Below are 20,432 nucleotides of genomic sequence, written 5' to 3'. Positions count from 1 at the left end.
TATGTAATCGGCGTCCTCTGGACACATCTGTAAAAGAGAACAGAGGGGCCCTAGCAGCGACGCTTCTAAGGGGTGGAGGGGCAGTGTTTAGGTATCGCTCAAGATGAGACGTGTTCACGGTGGTGACCGTATAGGAGAGGGAGCGCACAGTGCAGTGTGCCAGAGAATATTAGGAGCGCTTACTGTTCCATGAACGAATTTGAGGATTTTATTATGTCTTCAGCAAAAGCCGTTCCAAGAAGTTCATGAACAAAGAAATTGAATTCCTGGATCAGCGGCCATCTTATGGTGCCTAATATTATTTATTATTCTTTCACCTGTTACAGCATTATTAATAAATAACAGATTTGTTCCTTCTTCACATTTTATTTGACCTCACGTCATTTGAAAAGGTGTTTTCCTTTCCTTATTTAGATACACTTTTCAGACGAACAATATCACACTGATCAGCAATGTTGTCGCTTTTTATATTGGTTGGTTTGTGAATTCCCCTTGAAGGTGATCAAGGAAAAGAGAATAGAAAGACGGAAAGCAGTTCTTCGTAATATTTTTGCCAGATCAGTGGATATGCAACATGAAAAGCAACATTCATCTATGTCCTTTTCATTTTATGACCTTTAATACCTGCTTCTACAATGAATTCCAACCCCTTATCAAGCACAAGAGATTCTGCATCTCCAGGGAGTGTAGAGGACCAACATGGGTCTCTGAACAATCAATCTGGATGAAATTACTGAAACAGATGGAAACCCTACAAACTAAGGTGACCTCCATGGATAGCTGCACAATCATGACACACACTGGCCATCAAACCTTAAAAGATGATTTGAAAGCGCAATCTGGAGGATTAATTGACATAGATAATCACATTTAGTCGACAAAAAACATAATTGAGGGTCCTGAACAATAATAATAAAACGGGGTTGAGCAGACAATGCCCTCAGCAGATTTAGAAGCCTGTAGCAGGTGAGACAACATCCACCTTTTTCAGGCGGCTGGGGAACTTGAGGACGCAGGCCTAGTGACATTTGTGGAAAAATGGCTTCCAAAATTGCCACATATGACCTTCGATCCACCACTGTAGATTCAAAATGCACATAAAAACAGATTGAGGAATCCAGAAAAGCCAGATAATCCAGGGCCTTACACACAAACATACATGACAAAATGTAATTGCATGTCCCCAAAGAAACGTTTCTTCATGAAGGACGAAAGATATTCCAAACAGTTCACTTATCCAAATCGACAATGGACAAGGGAAAACATTTTGGGTCTGTCCAGCACTAAACAAATGGAACCTCACATATTATTTATTAGAACCAGAGAAATATGAATGAAAAAAGACTACAAAACCACAGAATATCTGTAACCAGAAAACCTCCAATCCTCTCTAGACGATCAGGAACATGAAGCAATGGGCACAAGGAATAGGGTGGCAGATGTACAATGTGGAAACAAACCTTTGTATTCCAGAGACGTTGAGGACCGCTCTGAGTGTTTTGTATATAAGCAACAACATAAAGACAGGCACCACATGCATCCATAACAATCTATTTCCTGGACAACGGCAATAGTTGAAGAACATCTAAGGGAAACATCTAATCTCTGTTAAAATCTAAAGATACTGAGAAAGGATCTAAAGGTAATGAACAGTGATTCTTTGCTATACTTCATATACTGCTTCAGATGTCATGAATAGGTTCTGTCCAGTAATTCCGGGATTTGGCTCAGTATATATCATATATACACTTTTTCTTTGACAAATGAGTGGCTGTTTTCCTTTATATGATGTAGAGGGCTTATAATGGGGGTATGGTTTGGATAAAAGGGATACCAAACCCTGATCACAAAGTTTAGTTCAGAGTGCTTATTGTTTTTTTCTCAAATGACACAGAAATCTATTGGTCTTATTGCCTTGGAAGTAATATTTCTGCTTGGTTGCAGAGAGTGCATGTGTGGTGAGGTCAGCTAGGTGAGATTCCAGCTTAGCCTGCGCAATACGCAGGTTCATGAGGGCTTTCAAGGAGTTGGTTGTCTTGTTAATCCTTTCTATGCCCCTGGCCGTATCCTCCAGATGCCGCCTGGCAGTTTCCATGGCTCTGATGAAGGCCAAGGAACGGGGGTTGAGTTTGTCTCAGAGAACAGCTTAAAAGCATCCCATAAGGTGTTCCAAGACATGCCCGGAGTAGTGCTGGACTAAAAATATCTATCTATGAGGGGACCCACATCTGCCCGAATGGAGGGATCATAAAAAAGGGCGTCCTTCAATTGCCAGGGAAGCCTTGGAGTAGGCGATAGCCGGTGAACCAGGAAGTCTGCTGTCACTGGCGAGTGGTCTGTCAGAGGGCAGATCCCGATGACAACCTTCACAAGAAAGGGGACTAATGATGGAGACATGAGGAGTATATCGAGGTGAGAATAGACCCTGTGGACGTGACAGAAGAAGGAATAGTCGGACTCCCCGGGGTGAAAGACTCGCCAGGAATCCAGAGCATTCACTTTACGGAATAGATCAAGAAGGGCCAAGGCATTACGAGTGTCTGACTGGGTCGGTGGTAAAGATTTTGCTGGCCCTTGGCAAACTCAGAGAGGAGTGAACGGAGCGCTTGGAAGAAGTACTATTGTGCTTCATTTGAGGCATAGATGGAGGTGAGAGTGACCTGATGCCCTCGCAAACTGCCTATGAGGAAGAGGATGGGTCCATTTGGATTGAGGGTTTGGCAAAGGGAAGCTCTTTGGAGATGATTGCGCCCCCCCGTCTTTTTGTAGCTATGGGATGCGAAGAATTGTTGGGGGGAAAAAGGGATGCCTGAGACACGGCATGTTTTCTCATAGCAGATGTGTTTCTTGAGTAAAAACTATGCCGCTTGCTAACTGATGTAGCAGCCGAAGGATCCTTTTTTCTTTTCCTGGGAGAGTTCAGGCCCTTGCCATTAAGTTGTGGTGAATGGAGTGGAGGGGGATGCAGGGTCAGCTGGGTTAGCTAGAACAGAAATTGGGGTGCATGTAGATGCTGTGGGCAAGAACCATGCCTGTTGAAATGGACCTAAGGTGTAGGGATTTTTGGGTGGTACACAGGTGGAAGGTTAAACAACTGGAGATAACTTGCAAAGTAACCTTTACTACAAAGCCCAAGGAGGATAATGGGTACATATCTGGTCAAAGGGGAACTACACTAACAGGGATGAAAAGTGAAAAATGTGAGGGGGCATTTGTTAAGGCACACTTTGGATTGTGATAACTGTAATGATACAGAACACTTTAAGCAAACGATAAGAAACAGAGAGACATTAGAGGTGTATTAGCAGTTGATAAGGGCCGGTGTGTTTCTGGGTGGGAGCAGGTGGTGAAAAGTCATGGTGGGTGGGTATCCAGGGCCTGGGGCTCGTGCTGCTGTCTCGCGACAGAGGATTAGTCTTGGGACCCCTGGGCCCCGCCCATGATTCTCGGGCTCTGTGCGGTGTTTGGGTTGGGTGCGAGCATTTGCTCCCCTCTCAGGCAGATCCGGGGACCGAGGGTGGTTGGTGTCCCTTAGAAATACTGCCTCACTCGGGACAGACAGGGCCATGGCTGAAAAGAGGGGAGCATGGAAAGCACCAGCAGTATTTAGTATTCCCATCTTTGAGCCAGGAGGTCACCGACATAAATGTAAGGTGCTTTGCGAGTGTTGAGGGGGCAAAGTCCTGGAATAACTGGATCTTGACGCCTTTATTGCACAATTCCCTTTTAGATCATGATAGCCTCAGGATCTCCTATTTGACACTAACGTAATGTGCCTTGGTGAGGACGTCGGGGGTCAGGTTTTTGGATTTCTGAAAGGCAGAGTACACCCAGTGGGGCAGTCCAGGACTATCTGTTTCGTCATCCGGGAGGGAGAGAATCGATCTGAAGATGCCCAGGGTCAAATGTAGCTCAGAGTCCAGAATGTGAGTTGGGATGCCCCTGATGTGGATGTTGTTTTTCCAAGTCCTATTTTCAAGGTCGGCTGTTTTTCCCCTGAAGTTGTTCGGGTGTAGATTCCAGGTCTCCCACCCTCTTACTTAACTCTGTGAGCTCAGTGATCCGATGATCCGTACCAAGAAACAGATTGTCCAAAGCTGTGTACTTCTGGCTCAGCTCCGCATACTGGAGTTGATCTAATTTTTGCTGTCTAGCAAGAGACTTTGAAGGTCTTCTTGGTGCCATGAGCCTCCGGCTGGGGGTTTGGGTTCCTGGTGTGTGAACCTGTGCCGCGGTTCTGCGTTTCTTCTTTCCCTTGTCCGAGGTGGCATTCATCATGGTGATGCTGTTGGCGGGTTATTCTGTTTGTCCCATTTAGCCATGACCCAGAGAGGAAGCTTCTGGTGGGAGTGGGTGGAGGCAGAGCGGGGCATGCCAAGGTGACCTGAGAGGTTGGGGCCGCTGGGCCAGAGCCCCGGGAAACAGGTTGGTATAGGCTGCCTTAGTTCTGGGCTCGGTCACCAGCATCCCACTGGGTCGACAGAGCCCTCACTGGGGCAAACAGAAAGGAGAAAGGGCGGGCCCACTTCACCCGTGAGAAGACTGGCAGAAGGCAGATCCTTAATGCCTCACCTTCACGCGGGAATATAAGAGTGTTGTAGGACTGGGTAGCACAGCTCATGTTGGTGGCAGCTGGTTTCGTTCTTTATCTGCATTGAGCCCAGAGGAATCATCTCTTCCTATTATGCCATTATCACAGGGTCTGTCCCAAAAGAGGCAGTTTGGGATGACCTATTTTGTGGCGGTTTTCACTGAGGTCCAGGGCGCTCAGCAGGCTTCTAATACCTGTGCGGCTGGGAACCAGCACCAGAGAATCCTCGTAGGCCACCAAGCAGGTCGAGGCAAACAAGTCCAGTGATGGGTGCGACCCGAGCTTCAGCTCCCAGTGAATGGTGATCCAGAGGCCAGCCTTAGGCCTCGGCATGCATGGGGGCCCGGGGGTGATTGACTCCCCGGCTGAGTGTCCTCTCATAGGGGACAGCGAGACACGGCTATAACTGTACTGTGCTGGGATGACGCTCACTGATTCAAGGGTCCCCCCACCAGTCCCACAGTGCCTGTAGCTCCTGGGGCAAACCCTGGTCTCCTGCTGCTGTCTGGGTCGACCACCATCGCCTCCAGTCTCGGTGACTCTGGGCCACACATCACAGCCCTCAACCCCAGCGAGGCAGTCAGATCGACACGCTTCTCCCGGATCCACCTCTGTGATGGCCCTGGCCCCCGCATCAGTTATGAAGTCACGGAATGGGGCTGGGATGCTGGATGTTAGGCCCCAAGTGTTTCAGAGAGCACGCTTTTTGGAGCCTCAAGGAGATGCAGCCACTGGGTTAGCCGCTTGGTCACGCCCCCCCCCCGACATGTTTTATTTTTAATGGAAACCTGATGACTGATCTCCTCCTGGTTGTTATCAGGATATAATGTGTGTCTGCAGAGTTAAATATTAAAAGCCTGGCAGATATATTTGTAGCTTTCTTTTCTTTTGTTTACTTGCATTTGTATCAATCCTCTCTTTTTGTGTTTATCTTCCTTTACCATCCTTCTCTTTTCATTCTTTGCATTTCCTTCACCCGTTCTTCCGTGCTTCTATTGTTTCTTTCTTCCTTTCTTTTACTCTCATTCCTCAGGCTCCCTGTCTCCACTCTCCCCCATGGTACTTTTCTTTCCATCCTCCTTCGATTACACCTTATTTCTCTTCTCCCCGACCCCGGTATTTCTCCACCATCTCCCACTCATTGCCCCCTGTCTTTCCCCCACCCAGATTTCCTCTGCTACCCCAACTCCAGAATTGTACCACCTTTCCCATTCCACTCTGTGCCCCCACCTCAGTCCCAAAATAACGCTTGTCTTTTTGCTCCCAATCATAAACTGATCAATCAGACTAACCAACCGTCCTCCTTAATCAGTGTACAATTCTAGACGTCGACCCGTTCATGTCGATGTGTGGTGGCTGACATTAGAAATGTCAATGACAAATACAATAGTTTACTATTTAAATAACTTTCACTTCTTCCAATCCTCCAACAAAAGAGAACATTCTGCAATACAGGAGGAAACCTCAAGAATGCCACATTTTATTAAAGGAAAAAGGGTGGAAGACTTCAAACTTACAAATCTACAAATGCAACAGTAAAAGAACCCTGTATAAATAATGTTCTTTTTTTGTTATTACTTATTTCATTTTAATCGAGGTAGATCTTCAATTAAATTAACTGAAAACATTAACCTGTTCTAACAAAAAATATAAAATATTACCAATGTGATGTTTTTCATTATTACCCATAACGAGATTTTGTCATTAATATGTGTCTTTCATTCTAATGTCTTTTTTCATTCCATCCCTCCCCACCCATTATGTCTTGGAGTACTGCGAATGTGGAATGTTTCCCTGTTTATCCGAAAAGAGAGCAATGTGTTTTTCACTGCTTGGATAGTGTATTATTTTCCTGACATTGCTGCCTGTTTAGGAGTGGGTTATAGTGTATATTTTAGAGGTAGTAGTTAATTGGAAATATGAAATGAGGTCATTCTTACAAGTGTGTTAACCTGTCAAATTGTTTTGACTCAATGTGTGTGTTGTCTATGTTCTAAAAGGTCAGGGGCATCGGTATAAGCATGGTGAAAGCTAAATATATAGAACAAAGCCAAGAAGCTCCAATTCTAAAATATCAACTAATTATGAGTTGGGAATGCATGGGATATGTATGCATGCATACAAAGCGTTGCATGGGGTGAATTACCCTTAAGACAACAAAGGGGCCAACAGGGTTATAGGTCCTTTCAAACACCCTATCTAAAGCATTAACACAAAGTGGAAAGGATCCCTATTGTGCTTTACAAAGTGCTTTGCTGGAGTCACTACCTCTGCCTCTCAAGAAGATCTCTACTGACCCTCTTGTGATGTCACTCTCCCTATCTAGTGGTGATGTGACACCTATCTAGGAAAGGGGACACTAAGAGAGAATCACCCTATTCTTAACATCTTATTCAAACACTCAGCACCATACTGGTTACTTTCAATGTGTGAACATTTTAAAAATGAGTATCTAATGTGAGTCCAAAACCTTTATGATGACCCAACTCAGTACCATCACTTTAAAACAAAAGCAAACACTTTTCTACAAATATCCAAGGTGGGCCTTACGTATCGAATTGATACCTATGGAAAAACCACCTTAGTATTAATCATATATTTGTCAGGGGTAAAAAGTAACTGGTTCCCTCCCCTTCAAAGTCGACTGGTTTCAGCGGTGCTAGGTAGCCGTGCCACCTTCCTCAGGACTGGAACCATTCTCTCAGTTGGGGATTCTCAGACTCATAACGCCGAAAAACACATTCTGGTATGGCTATGTGGAATCCTCGGGTTATTCTCTAGCAGCATATCTTCACTTCCTGCGTTCTGTCAGAGGGGTTCGCAGAAGTCTTAAGACAGCTAATGCCAAGGCTCTTTGGCATCTTCCATTCTCTATTGTCAATAACCCTTACCCACCCCATGAAGTACTTTCTAATATCCCATGCAATATCAACTTTAAAAAGCACAAGTTTCTAATGGTACCATCATACCTATAGGTGGGGGTAGGGGCTTTGTCACAATTTTCACGTTTTTCAGGGTGAGTCTTGACCCCTGTGAGCCACCAGAGAGACAGAAGTAAACTAGGTATTCGGACTGTTGGGTACCTGAGAGAGAGAGATCCAGCGGCGGACTTGATCCTAGGAGGCTCCAACAGCACCCTAAACAATAAACAATGCCAGGAGGCCCTTCCTGCCTCTTCATTCTAGTTTCACACTCCGCCCAGCTCGCACCCTGCCACAACTATAAAATGGGCTCTGGGAGGTATCTCAGAGAATTGCCAGTGGTAATATTAATTCCAAACTTTCCACCCATCACATCTTTTGTTCATAGTTTGTTTCCCTAAGTGAGACAGGGCATGCCCAGACACGGGTCCCTTGCCTGCAGTGCCATAAAGAACCAAGCTGCACCATCCTCACTGCTCAGCCTTCCCTGGGCACCAATACACCGCCCCTCCCCCACTTGGCCTACTCACTGAAACCTACCCTACACATTGAAAATGCAAACTAGCTCTACAGTGCAGGCACTATAAACATCCCCCTTAACGCACGGCATGCGACTCCTCATAATACTCTACCCACCTCTGCCTGTACCCTGGAAATATAATGTATTGTCTAAGACATCACATACATTCTAACCTCCGACCAAACCTACACTGTAGCAGCGCAAACCTGACCTACAGACCTTACTTAAGGACTTCTCTAACACAGCCTACACACCAGACTAAACTATTCCCCCTCAGATGTGATCTGGCACCCTAAACCTACAACATATCACATCGGAACCAGTCTAGGTTGGGCAGCTACAAATGACCCCTTGCAGGCTAAGTTTGCACATTGACAAATTATCCCCTTACACGTAGTTTTCACCATGGCATTAGAAACCTCACTCTTATGCCCACCTCGGACTAAAGCTTCAATTTACTTGATCAGTCCAAACCTGAACTCTATAACTGTTCTCCTTTGGTCCGGGGTGCACCCCAAACTATAAAGTATGACATCAGATCCAACTGCACTCCGAAATACACAGTAACATGCAAACCAGCTAATAATATACATAGGGCCTCCTTACAAGCATGGCGGTCCGGGAACTACGGTTCTTGTAAGCATGCCAGTACCGTAGTTCCCGGACCGCCATACTACGACATGTGCTTTCGGGCACCTGTCAGCCCACCAGGTCTGACCTGGCAGGCAGAGCGGCACCCGCGAGCACAGCACGTCGGATGCACCGGCACCACTCTGAATGGTTCTGGTGCATCCGACGTCCCATTCCCATTCAGCCCTATGGGGCCGTATGGGGATGGGGAGTCCCTCATTACCAGCACCCACAAATGGGCAATTACTGGGTCCGCCAAACTCAGCATGACCCAGTAATTGCCCATTCGCAGGTGCCGGAAAAAAATAGATACCGGCGGCAGCCTCGTAATGAAGCCCATAGACTTTTGTAGGTTATGCTCTAAACTTCAAACTATCGCCCAATGTCTACCCCATACTTTCAAACTATAAATGCCTCCTGTTGCATCAGTATCTGAATTCTCAGGCAATGACTATAGTATTTCAAGAGATTATAATGTACCGGGACAGAATTTGTTGCCTCTCACAACCTCATACCACAGACGCTTTGGATCCAGAGAGAAAACCCTCTACATTACCTGAGGTAGCCCTTGCCTTCTTTGTCCAGTGCCTGGAAGCGGTGATGCAACCGTTTGATGCTTGAAGGAGTAACTGTGTAGAAAACAAAAGTATATTATTAATAATTATGTACGGTATACTATGGCACAACACCCTCATCGAGGCAGCCAATAAGAGCGGGGTGATCTTGCAAGCTGTGAAGCAAAGGATCAAGACCCTGCTGTTCCCTGCAATACTGAAATCCACTGAATCTGGCCCACTACTGCCCCATCACGCATCTACCCTTCCTCTGCAAAGTGACTGAGTAGACTGTTGCCATCCAAATGCACAAAAAGCTCACTCAGCAGAGGCTCCTACAAGACTACCTATCTGGTCACCACGATGCAGCACAAAGACTGACACCATCCAATTTATCAAACACATTCTGGACAAAGGAGACCTCAGTAGCCCCACCCAACCTCTCTGCCATCTTCTATACCATTGACTTTGAAGGCCTCTTCAACATCCTCACCATGACCATGGGCTACAATGGAAGAGTTCAACATTGGTTTGTCTCCTACATCACCAAAAGAGACCAACTTGTCAAGTTGGGCCACAACAAATGCCAGCAACACCCAGTAACCTGTGGAAATCCACGAGGCCCTGGAGCCATGTGTAATTCTACAGGTTACTGAACAGTGCTAAATTCACTGTGGGGTATGCTGGATTTGTGTCCGCTACCCAAGATTGTATCAGCACAGCTGTAGGCATGATCAAGACTGCCAAATCCCAGCCACCAGGCTGCAGCGAGGTGCATTGTGCAGCAGAAGGACATGGTCTGAGAGGGCCCGGAGTTCAAGGGGGAGAAATGTGAGGAGGAGGAGGGAGTGCAGGGCAAGCTCTGGGACAATTTACTGAGATGTTCCAAAAACCACTCCTGCTCCTGCACAGGGAGCCTGGGAAGTTGTACTGAAATAATAGCAGCTGCAACTAACACAGGGACCAATCAGCCTCCAAACAGAGGCTTGCAAAGCATAGTGTGTTGCTGTTGATGAATTGCCTGACTCTAAAAAAACCTTATGCCAATATGTAAACATACCAAATGCCTACCCTAAAACTCCCTGCTCATTTGAGATGCAAAGCAGTGCTGCCTAACAACATCCAGGATCTACACCTGCCTCTTATATGTTAACACTCCTGTCTACAAATAATAAAGGGACAAAAGGGGGGTATGGGAGGTGATTTATCATTGTTTCTGTTCCCAGTTACCTATAAACAAAATTGTAATTGAAGATTGTTCTCCTCTTCTAAATAATCAATGTCTCGCTGTTAGGCAGAATCATATGCAGTACCCTTTTGGAACACCACACACAATTAAGACTACAAGTGTAAGCACAATTTCATCTTGGGTACAAGCCCATACTAGACAGTAAAGTGGTAGCGATGGCTGACCAGCCAGACTTATGTCAAGAGTAAAGTGAGCAGTATCAGAAGTTACACAAAGGACAGTAATTACTATGGTTCAAGCAAACACTGATTCAAGGCTTTTGAGTAAAAGAATATACATTTATTTACACCATCAGTTATAAAACAGTTCACTGTTATAAAGCAGCAGAAAATCACAATCTTAATACACTACACAACACCCAATCAATTTTGGACAAGTTAAGCTCAAAATGAAGTGTGAGCAAAATGGCACTCCAGCAATTTAAAAACGGGAGGAAAGACAAGGTTATTCAAAATCAACAACACCAACAAGTGATTGGCAGGGCAATCTAGAAAAGGCTTACTGCAACTAGGATTCAAGTCAATATGCCTGGGCCAATGTTAATGGTTCAGAGTCTTTGCAGGGGATCACACAGTTCAAAGTAGTTCGCAGTTAAGTCTTTGCCAAGAGTTTAAAACAAAGTTGGCCAGAGGAAAAGTTATTCAAAAGAGAAGAAAAGGACAAGCCTTTGGAGAGGCGAAAGATTTCAAACAATTTCACTGCGGTCGGACGATACGAACGACCGGATTTGAACAGTACCTTAATTGAAGAAGAATGCTGTAGCTGAAGCGGTGGTTCCTGGCAGTTCCTGCAGGCTCACGTTTTCTGAAGCAAATGTCGTGGTGACAAGAAGGAGGAAGACTGGAGGGTCCTGCACTGCCCGGGGGAGAAGGCAGCAGCAGAGCAAAGCGTCGAATAAAAGGTGCGCTCCATAAAACCCAAGCAGGTTCCTTTTTGCCATGGCTATCCGGTTCACTGCAGCGATGCACAGCAAATTCGACCAGGAGAGGGAGGGTGGCATTTGGTATTTGGCGAGCTGGTTGGTCCCACGAAGCTCAAGGGAAGAAGATTCCTTGCAGCTCTTCACTGTTGTCGGAGTTTCAGGCGATTCAGACCTGCAGCAGGGCTTCACCGGGATGTCCAGTAGTTGCAGCAATCATCTTCCTTCAGCTCCTCGTTGGTTCTCTCGTTCCAGTGGCGACTCTGCCTTCCAAGTCCCAGAGACCTGCTTTTAAGCAGTTTTCCCCCATTCACACAGCCTGGCTGTCAATCACACAGCAGGGTAGCTGTCCTGGCAGGACAGCCACCTAGCCAATCAAGCTAGAGTGCAATTTGGGTCTCCAAGGAGACCCTATGCAGGGGGCCTAAAACCCATCCCTCACATGCTGTCCACCCAGACACTCAGGCGCCTAAGGAGGGCTTCTGTGCAGAAGCCCACCAAAGGACGGTGAACAAAGGAACCAAACCTGAGAAAGACCTTTACAAAAATAAATGGCGATTTAACCCGACCGGAACCAAAATAAAATCAATGGGGTCCAGCGGGTTAGAGTTTGAGGCTACCACCATAGCCTCTAACTTTACCGAGGCTATTTTCATAGCTCGCGGTAGGATAAAAATGGTAGATACCACTGCCAAATCTTAGAGAGAGGGGAACAAAATAATGTTCCATGAGAATCAGACAAAAAGGGATAACTATTAACCCTTCCAGTACTCTATGGGAAGATAGGTTGTACTGGGTCTGTAAATTTAAAAAGACTAGTAAAGTCAATGGCAACTTTACCTGTTCTGGGAGACAGTAGTCAGTCCCAGAAAATGGAGTTTAAAGTGTGAAGTCTAAAAAGACAACCCTGTGTCACTGCACTAAAGGTGCTGTGTGACGCAGTAAAAAGATGATGCCTATGGAGTAGGGGAGACTCCATAGCCCAAGAGCAAAAAGAATGTACAACACACAGCAAAAACACATGTAAGAGTGGGAAAAAAGGCTCACACTCTTACCAGGTGGAAAAATAAATCCTAGAAGTCCAGCAAAGCTGCAGAGAGACTCAATATGTAAGGGAAATTAGCCATTCTGGAGAATTCTCCCTAACACTCACTACATCAGCACATCTTCCCGAGCACCTTAAAACAGGATTAGTCCTCCGACGCCTCACAAAATTCACAATACCACAAACAACCTTGGCCAGCTAGTCACTAGCCTTCGGTTCAATGGTAAAATGTTTAAGAAGAAAGTTACCAAGCAACTTAACAATTGCATTAACGAACATGGCTAGCTATGTAACTACCTATCTAGATTTAGACCCAGGTGCAGAAAGGAAACTGCCAACATCCAGATGAGGCTCTCCAAATCATGGACAAAAATGACTATTGCCCCTAGGTCCTCCTTGACTTCTTTTCTGCTTTTTCAACCATGGTCAACCACTTCACAATTACAAGACTACTTGCGGATAGAATCGGGGTCACAGGTACCATCCTCAACAGGTTCACATTCTACCTCTCATGCAGTCACCAAACAGTCCAGATGGGTACCTCTAAATTGGACCATTGGACAGTCATCTGCAGAGTCCCAAATGGATCAATATTCTCCCCAGTGATCTTCAATCTTTGTATGGAACCCCTCTTTCACTCCTCAATGCCATAAATATCTAACTTCACCAATACACCAAAGATACTCAATTATATCTCAAAAGGAATTGTACCCAAGACATTTCACAACTCGGGAAATGCCTCACTCCATCCAAGCTTGGATGACAAGCACCTTCCTGAAACTCAACCACGCCAAAACAGAATTCTTCCTACTAGGCCATCCATCTATATAGGAGGTCGTCCAAACGTGGCTGAAGGACATCTACCTTGATGGAATTATAACCCAGTTGGCCCCAGGTGCCAAATCACTCATATTCATTATTCATAGCATTGTCTCTTTCCAGCAACATAGAAAAAACAGATCACCTGGTATCAACTAGCACTTGCAATGCCATGTATAAATCAAAATAGTATCTTCTTACCAACTAAATAAGAATGTTTGGGAAATTGAATGAGAGGAGGGACACAACTGGGGCTACTCACCTGTATAACACAACAAATCCCTACTACCTCTGATTTTCAAAGACAACATTGGGCCTTATTACGAGTCCGGTGGTAACCGTGCCGGTATTACTGGCAGGTTGCCGCCAGACCGGTAAATATTAACTGGCGCCTGACTTGCCGGTAACAACGGGGGATTACAACCCCGGCGGTCCGTAGAGTCAGGCGCCAGTAAATTGGGATTCCCCATTCCCGTGAGGACTCCACGGGAATGGGGACCATGGAAGCACGGTCACTGCCTGACTTGTTGGGCACAGCGGCTCCGGCAGGCAGACTCATAGTTAGCCGTTCTGGAAACAACGGTGCCGGTGAGCTTACCGCCACCGTTGTTTCTGGACCGGCAAACTTGTAATGAGGTCCAATTGACTTTCAAAAACCTATTTTCCTTAAATACATACAGATAGTATGCTTTTTATTTTGAACATTAATTTAAATTGTAAAGCCCTCTGCTCACCCATCCTCACTAATATTAGAACAATGTCCATCGTAGTAAAACAAAACTTAGAAGACTGTGTGCCTCATTATGAGCTTGCCGGTCCGGTAACAATGGTACCAGTAAACTACCGGCACTGTTGTTATCGGACCGGCAAACTATGAGGTCTGCTCACGGGTGCCTTTTCACCCACCAGGACTGACCTGTCGGACGGACTGGCACCCGGGAACAGACCATGTCGGATGCAACAGCACCATTTATGAATGGTGCCAGTGCATCCGGCCTCCCCATTCCCATTGAGTCAAATGGGACCCATATGGGAATGGGGAGCAATATTTTCTGGCGCGCAGGAATGGGCAATTACTGGGCAAAAAATAAATAGGAAAAAAAATTATTCCAGCGGCAGCCGTGCCGGTTTTACCGGCAAGGCTACCACCGGTTTCATAATGAGGCCCAGTGACCTTGTGCCAATGAGACCTCACATGAAGCAGCCCCAAATCATGTGCTCAAAAGGGACCACCTTGTGTCCGCAACCCCAACATGCATCTGAGTCAACCACCCCTCTCGCACGCATCTTAACAGGAGTCCAATATACATTGTTAAGCATTTTGATCTGACATACCCTCTCTCCAAGATTCAAAGACGTAAAGGCCAGGTTGCCACACATATTCTCCTACCTCCCAGCTGCTACCTCTGTACGCAATGATTCAGATAAAGCATTGATAAGTTGCTCATTTGGACATCTATAGGCCATCAGGAACTTATACATGTTAGATGCAAAATTACCTTTAACTTTTAGGTTCTTCAACTGTGTTCTAAGCCGTAGGTTTTCGAATACAACAGCAAGGCCTTTGTAAAATCTCTGCTCCAAAACCATAGCTTTCCAATAATGCAAAAAGGAAGCCCCAATCGATGCGATCAAAAGCCTTCTTGGCATCAAGAGAAAGCACGGCCATCTCAGAGTCTAGTTTGTTGCTTTTCTGTAGCGTGAGAATCAATTTCTGCATATTGTAGACTGATTCCTTATCAGGAGGGTCAGTAATGTCCTCTTCTAACTCCGAGAGTAAAGCTTCCCTTTCCTCCCCTTCCTCCTCACCTGAAGAAATAGAGGAAGTATCCAGTCCTTTCTTCCTTCTTCATAAAGGTATCCCCTTCTTTATTTTATGTACATACGGTCTGCCTCGAGAGGAAGCAACTGTGCCCCCGAGCTTCCGGTGGTCCAGTGACCTTTCTCCGGGAGCAGCCAAACTCCAAGGGGGAAAAAGCCGCAAGGCATAAAAAAAACCCAACAATGAAGTGCAGTTCAATGTCCAGGTTAGCAGGACCACAGGTAAGTAAACAGGAAGGAACTAAAGCCGAACAGGAAAGAGAGGAGGAACAACTGTAGGGTGCCCAAGGAGGGTAGAGAAGATAAGAATGCGAACGGAGAGGCGGATTGGACAGGAGAAAAGAGCCACGGGAGGAAGGGCAGAGGTAGGCGAAAATAAAGAGCAAAAACAACCAAGATAGCCAGGTGGAATACTGCAAGGGAAATAATACAGAGCGCTTACAACAAAGGAGAAATCCCGGGAAAGTTGCAACGCGCCAGACACCGAAGGCAGAGTGGTCAAAAGCATTCGGCGGCAGCCATGTTGCTAATAGACTAGACAGCTGAAACAGGAACGTGAAGTAACGTTATGGAACAATCAATGGAGGCGAAGTCTCCATTTGTTCCAAACACGCCAGTTTCCTCGAGGTATGACATTCCTTCCCTTAACAAACCCGGACTGATTAGGATCCACAAGGTGCAACAAAGTATCTTCCATACGCAAAGATAATGCTTTGGCCAAGATCTAATTATCCGTATTAATTAGACTGATGGGTCTGTAACTTGGAAAACAGGTTGGGGCTTCCCTTTCTTCAATAGAAGTGACATCGAAGCGTGCCTAGTCGTCGGAGGAAGTGCACCTTTCCTTCTTGAAGCATTCACCACCTCCAACAGCTGAAAGACCACCCTCGGCATGATCCGATAAAATTTTGCCAGCAGATCATCAGGGTCAGGGCCTTTCTCACCATTTAGAGGAGCCGCCACCCTCATTAGTACATCCACTGAGCCCAAAGAAAGTCTGTTCGAGTCAGGCAAACTCTGCAAGCTGCAGCCTTCTATTTATCTCTTTAGGTCACCAACATCAGGCAACATCTCAGATGTATAGATTCCAGAATAGTAGTCTCAAAATTCCTTATTAATCAAAGCAAGGCCGTACGACAGCCCACCAGACTCACATGTGATGACGCTTATAGTCCGTTTACTCTCCTGAATCCTCAAACGGTGCGCTAGCAGCCTATCACATCTCTCCCCTCCCTCATAATAGTTACACCTGGTCCTGAAAAGCAGCCCTGTCAGACAGCAGCTTGTTTAGTGGAATCCATGTTGCGAACCAGGTCATCCCTGGTGCAAGTGGTAGGGTTTGACATATAGCCTCTCTGTAGTATTTGAACCTCATTTTGCAGCATTTTTTTTCACTCTCAAACACCTTCCTTCTCTTATTAGAGAGACCAATTAGCAGACCCCGCTATAACATTTAAAAGTCTGCCCGGTTGATTCCACATTCACATCTTGAGACAGTTTATAGTCACAAAAAACTGTGCTTCATTCACAATCTTATCAACTACTTCAGAATTATTCAACAGCGCAGTATTCATCTTCCAGTAATTGGACATAGATATTAAGAAAGACATGGATACCTCAATCCACACTGGCGCATGGTCAGAAATAACATCTGCATTTTGGAAATTCTGGGGACATTGACCCGCAATCAGGAGCATATCAATTCGGGAATAAATATTGTGACATCCAGAATGGTAAGTATAACATTTCACTGAAGACTGGGCTAATCGCCACACATCTTTGAACTGGAAGTCGTCTATTAATGCATGCAGAGACTTGTGATGACCACTTGTGCAAACAACAGAACGACCACTCTGATCAAAGAATGGGTCAATTGTTTCATTAAAATCAACCCCAAGAATGATATTGCCCTGTCCCATACCCAGGAGAAATTGGGCAAGCGTCCTAAGAAATGAACCATCTCCATTGTTCGAAAGGTCAATATTACAAATTCTAACCACAAAATCCTGAATCTCAACGGTCATGTAAATGATCCAGCCCTCATTGTCTATGTTTGAAGAAAGAACAGTCACTGGCAAACCTTTCCTCAACAAAATACGTATGCCCCTAGAATTTGAACTGGATTAGGTAGGAGTAGACTGAACTAACCCCACCTATCCTCAGAAGGTCCACAGACCAAGAAGGTCTCTTGTAGGAGAGCCACATCCGCCTTCAACTCACCTAGATGATCCAGAACCCTTTTCCTTTTGTTAGAGTCATTTACACCAATTACGTTCAATTAAATTATTTTCAGGTCGTGCTTGACCGAGACTGACATGACTAAAAAAACACCCTCCCAGCCAGACGTACAAATAACAAACAGACAGAGACACAACCAAAGCGACAAAGAACACCAAAACACCCACAGACATCCTGGTACTATCACACCAGGCTGCAAAGCTCCACACAATCTCAATTGAGCACTAAATATTTCAACCCCCCCCATATTCAGACCACCCCCAAGTTTGGAGTACAGGTCCCAATATCAAAAATACTCAAAGAGACAAAAAACACCCTTGGATAGACTGTCAAAATCACTTCCTGAGAATACAGTAATATGAGGCTCCACGTCCTACCTTTCCCAACTGAAATCTAAAGTAGCAAGTCGCCACACCTTCTCGTGGCCTGTGTTACACCCAAATCGCAAAATCAGTGAATACCAAAGTGTACATGCACATCCAAACATATCACACATGGACACAGTCAAGCATAAATAAAACAGATTCTCAGAAGATGGGTCACTGAAAAATTTCAAACATAGAATATACTTTGCTGCTAGTCAAACTGCATGACTGGCCATAGTGGCCTGAAAGAAGTATTTAGGGATCAAAGCCAGTTATATCCTTATAATAGCTAACACTAATCATATATACTGTGGACACATTGGAGCCGCTCTAATATGTGCTAACCAGGATTGGTAAGCAACAGCAATAACAGCCTTTTATTGACAGAATTCTGTCTCTATAAAACATTTGTGAGGTGCTGATCCATCGAATCCATCAACATCACTGTGGCCAGAATCTTAAGCCCCATAGATAGGTGCCATATGTTAAAAACCAACACAGCTGCAGTGATATCATGATATGATATGATAGGTCATTTATAACGTGCCTGTACAGAAGTGTTTCTAGGCGTGACAAGACAAGGGAGGGAAAACAGAGGGAGGATAAAACAAATGATCTTACTAGACCTTGGGCCTCATTACGACTCAGGCGGTAAGGGTTTTACGACGGCGTAAACAGCGCCGACCCTTACCGCCTGAGTACGAGGTCCCTTAGCGCCATGGCGGATTTAACACCTGCTTTTAGCAGTTGTTAAAATCCATGGCGCTAAGGGACAATGGAGTTAATTACGCCACCGTAATTTACGGTGGCGTAATTAACGCCTTCCCCACTCCCATTATGCCCTATGGAGCAAAAATGGGAATGGGGAAGGGTAAATGGGGATTGGGGACTTACCGCCCCGCCAACCTCGGAATGGGGCGGTAAGTCCGCCAACCACCATGGCGTAAATGTAGTTTACGCCATGGTGGTAAAGTCACGGCCCAGGCGGTAACTTACCGCCTGGGTCGTAATGAGGCCCCTTGTGTCATTCAGATCGTGCAAGTGCGATAACGCAAAGTGCAGGGGGAGGGTGAAGTGCCAGGGAGAGGGAAGGGGGAAGTGCAATCAGGGCAGCGCAGCTCTGGGTAAGTGCAAGGTGGCAGGGGACTGTAGGGTTACAGTTACAGCCCATAGGTGCGCGGTGGGTACGGAGGCAGTGCAGTGGCAACTGGTCATGGAGGACCCTCAGTGAGTGAGACTTTGAGAGTAGCCAGGCAGAGAGCTGAGTGTCATCTGCATAACACCGAAAGTTAGAGTACATGGTAGAGAGAAAGAGGAGAAAGGAGGAGAGGGAGAGGCGGCTAGAAGGGGGCCAGTAGAGGGAGAGAATAGGAGAGAGTGGACAGGATGTCCTGAGTTTTAGTGGTGAAGTGAGACACCAGAGCCGTACAGAGGGCCTGGGAGGTAACAGGAGAGACTACAGAAGGATTGCCCAGCACCTTGCAGATTTTAAAGAGTTTGGCCATGGTGTTAGAGGCCGCAGAGACACGAGCTTGGATGTGGGCTCTCTTCTTGGACAGGACAGAGAATGAAATACTTGCAGACAGCCTCCATTTGAATACTGTTATCACACACTGACTAGCAAGCCTGTCATGTATTGAAACATACAAAAGCGCACCAATTCCTAATATAGAATTCTGCCACGCAACACAGATTATGCGCACGGCTTCACAGCAGGTGTATTACACATAAGGCGAGACATATCCAAGGGAGGCAGTGTCACGTTCACAGTATCACCAACAGTAGAAGAAGTAAGAGGATCCAAAGTATCGCCTACTTCAGCAACGTAACAAGCATACGGATCGTGCCATGGGCAAATGCTTGCACGTTCACAATTAACACACACACTCATAGGAACCGGATAAAGGATACTCTGGTGTTTCAATGGTGGGCCAAGCTTGCTCCAATTAACAGGGCCTTGCACCAACACACACCATACGTCATTTATATTATTCATATCAGGCGCCGCATAGAGCCCCAGAGGCTGTTTACAATCTAAGTCGGTACACTCACTGCAATGCGTTGTACCATCCGATATAAAGGCACAATCACTCTGGCAGTGCCACATGCATCCACCATTGTGATGACGCGATCAGTGGAGGAAAGAGCCCGTGAAGTAAAAACAGCCAATCAGGAGGGGCATCCACTTCTTGGGAAACAAGAACCGTGAGGAAATGACCTACCCAGAGCACGAGAGAGCACAGCTCGAGCAGTAGAACCCAATGTACATCAAAATAAAAGGTACATTGTAAAAGTCCCGCATGTCATATTATATATAGTCAAATAAGAAACACACAATTACTAACAAAACAATAACAAAAAAGTCCCATAAGAAACCCTTATTCAATAAATCAGAACAGCACAAACAAACATGGACCAAGGGAAAAGAGAGAAAATTATCCCAAGTCAATCCTTGAAGTAGCATCTTTAAGCCATTGTACAGCTTCAAATGGGCTATCTGTGCTCTTAGTTCCCATATCGAAGACAATCCGTAATGTTGCAGGTTTCACCAGAATGCTGCTTATGTTTTTCTCCCTGGCCAGGGCTTTTGAAGCTTTGAAGGCTCTGATCTTCTCCACAACCTCCTGAGCGTAGTCCAGATACACAGAAAGGGTGGTTCTTTTATACAAGATCTTCCCTTTCTCCATTGCAGCCTTCGGCATCCTTTCCCTAGGGCCTGATTCTGTCCAAACTAGAATAACATGCCGAGGTTTACCACTG

The 20,432-nt window shown here is 45.7% G+C and overlaps 1 protein-coding gene across 2 annotated transcripts in view; it reads right to left on the bottom strand.

Annotated features, from left to right (window-relative positions):
• LOC138566701 (calcineurin B homologous protein 2-like) overlaps positions 1 to 20,432 on the bottom strand; it is a 170,972-nt gene that overhangs the window by 115,869 nt on the left and 34,671 nt on the right. For both annotated transcript variants that reach the window (XM_069644288.1, XM_069644287.1), the window contains exon 2: positions 9,219 to 9,291. In XM_069644288.1, the coding sequence (XP_069500389.1) occupies positions 9,219 to 9,291 (73 nt within the window). The remainder of the gene's footprint in view (positions 1 to 9,218; positions 9,292 to 20,432) is intronic.

Source organism: Ambystoma mexicanum, chromosome 2p (assembly GCF_040938575.1).
Source record: "Ambystoma mexicanum isolate Mex_15411 chromosome 2p, UKY_AmexF1_1, whole genome shotgun sequence".
Classification (NCBI taxonomy): domain Eukaryota; kingdom Metazoa; phylum Chordata; class Amphibia; order Caudata; family Ambystomatidae; genus Ambystoma; species Ambystoma mexicanum.
The sequence above is the reverse complement of the archived record's forward strand: the minus strand, read 5'-3'. Positions and strand labels throughout refer to the sequence as shown.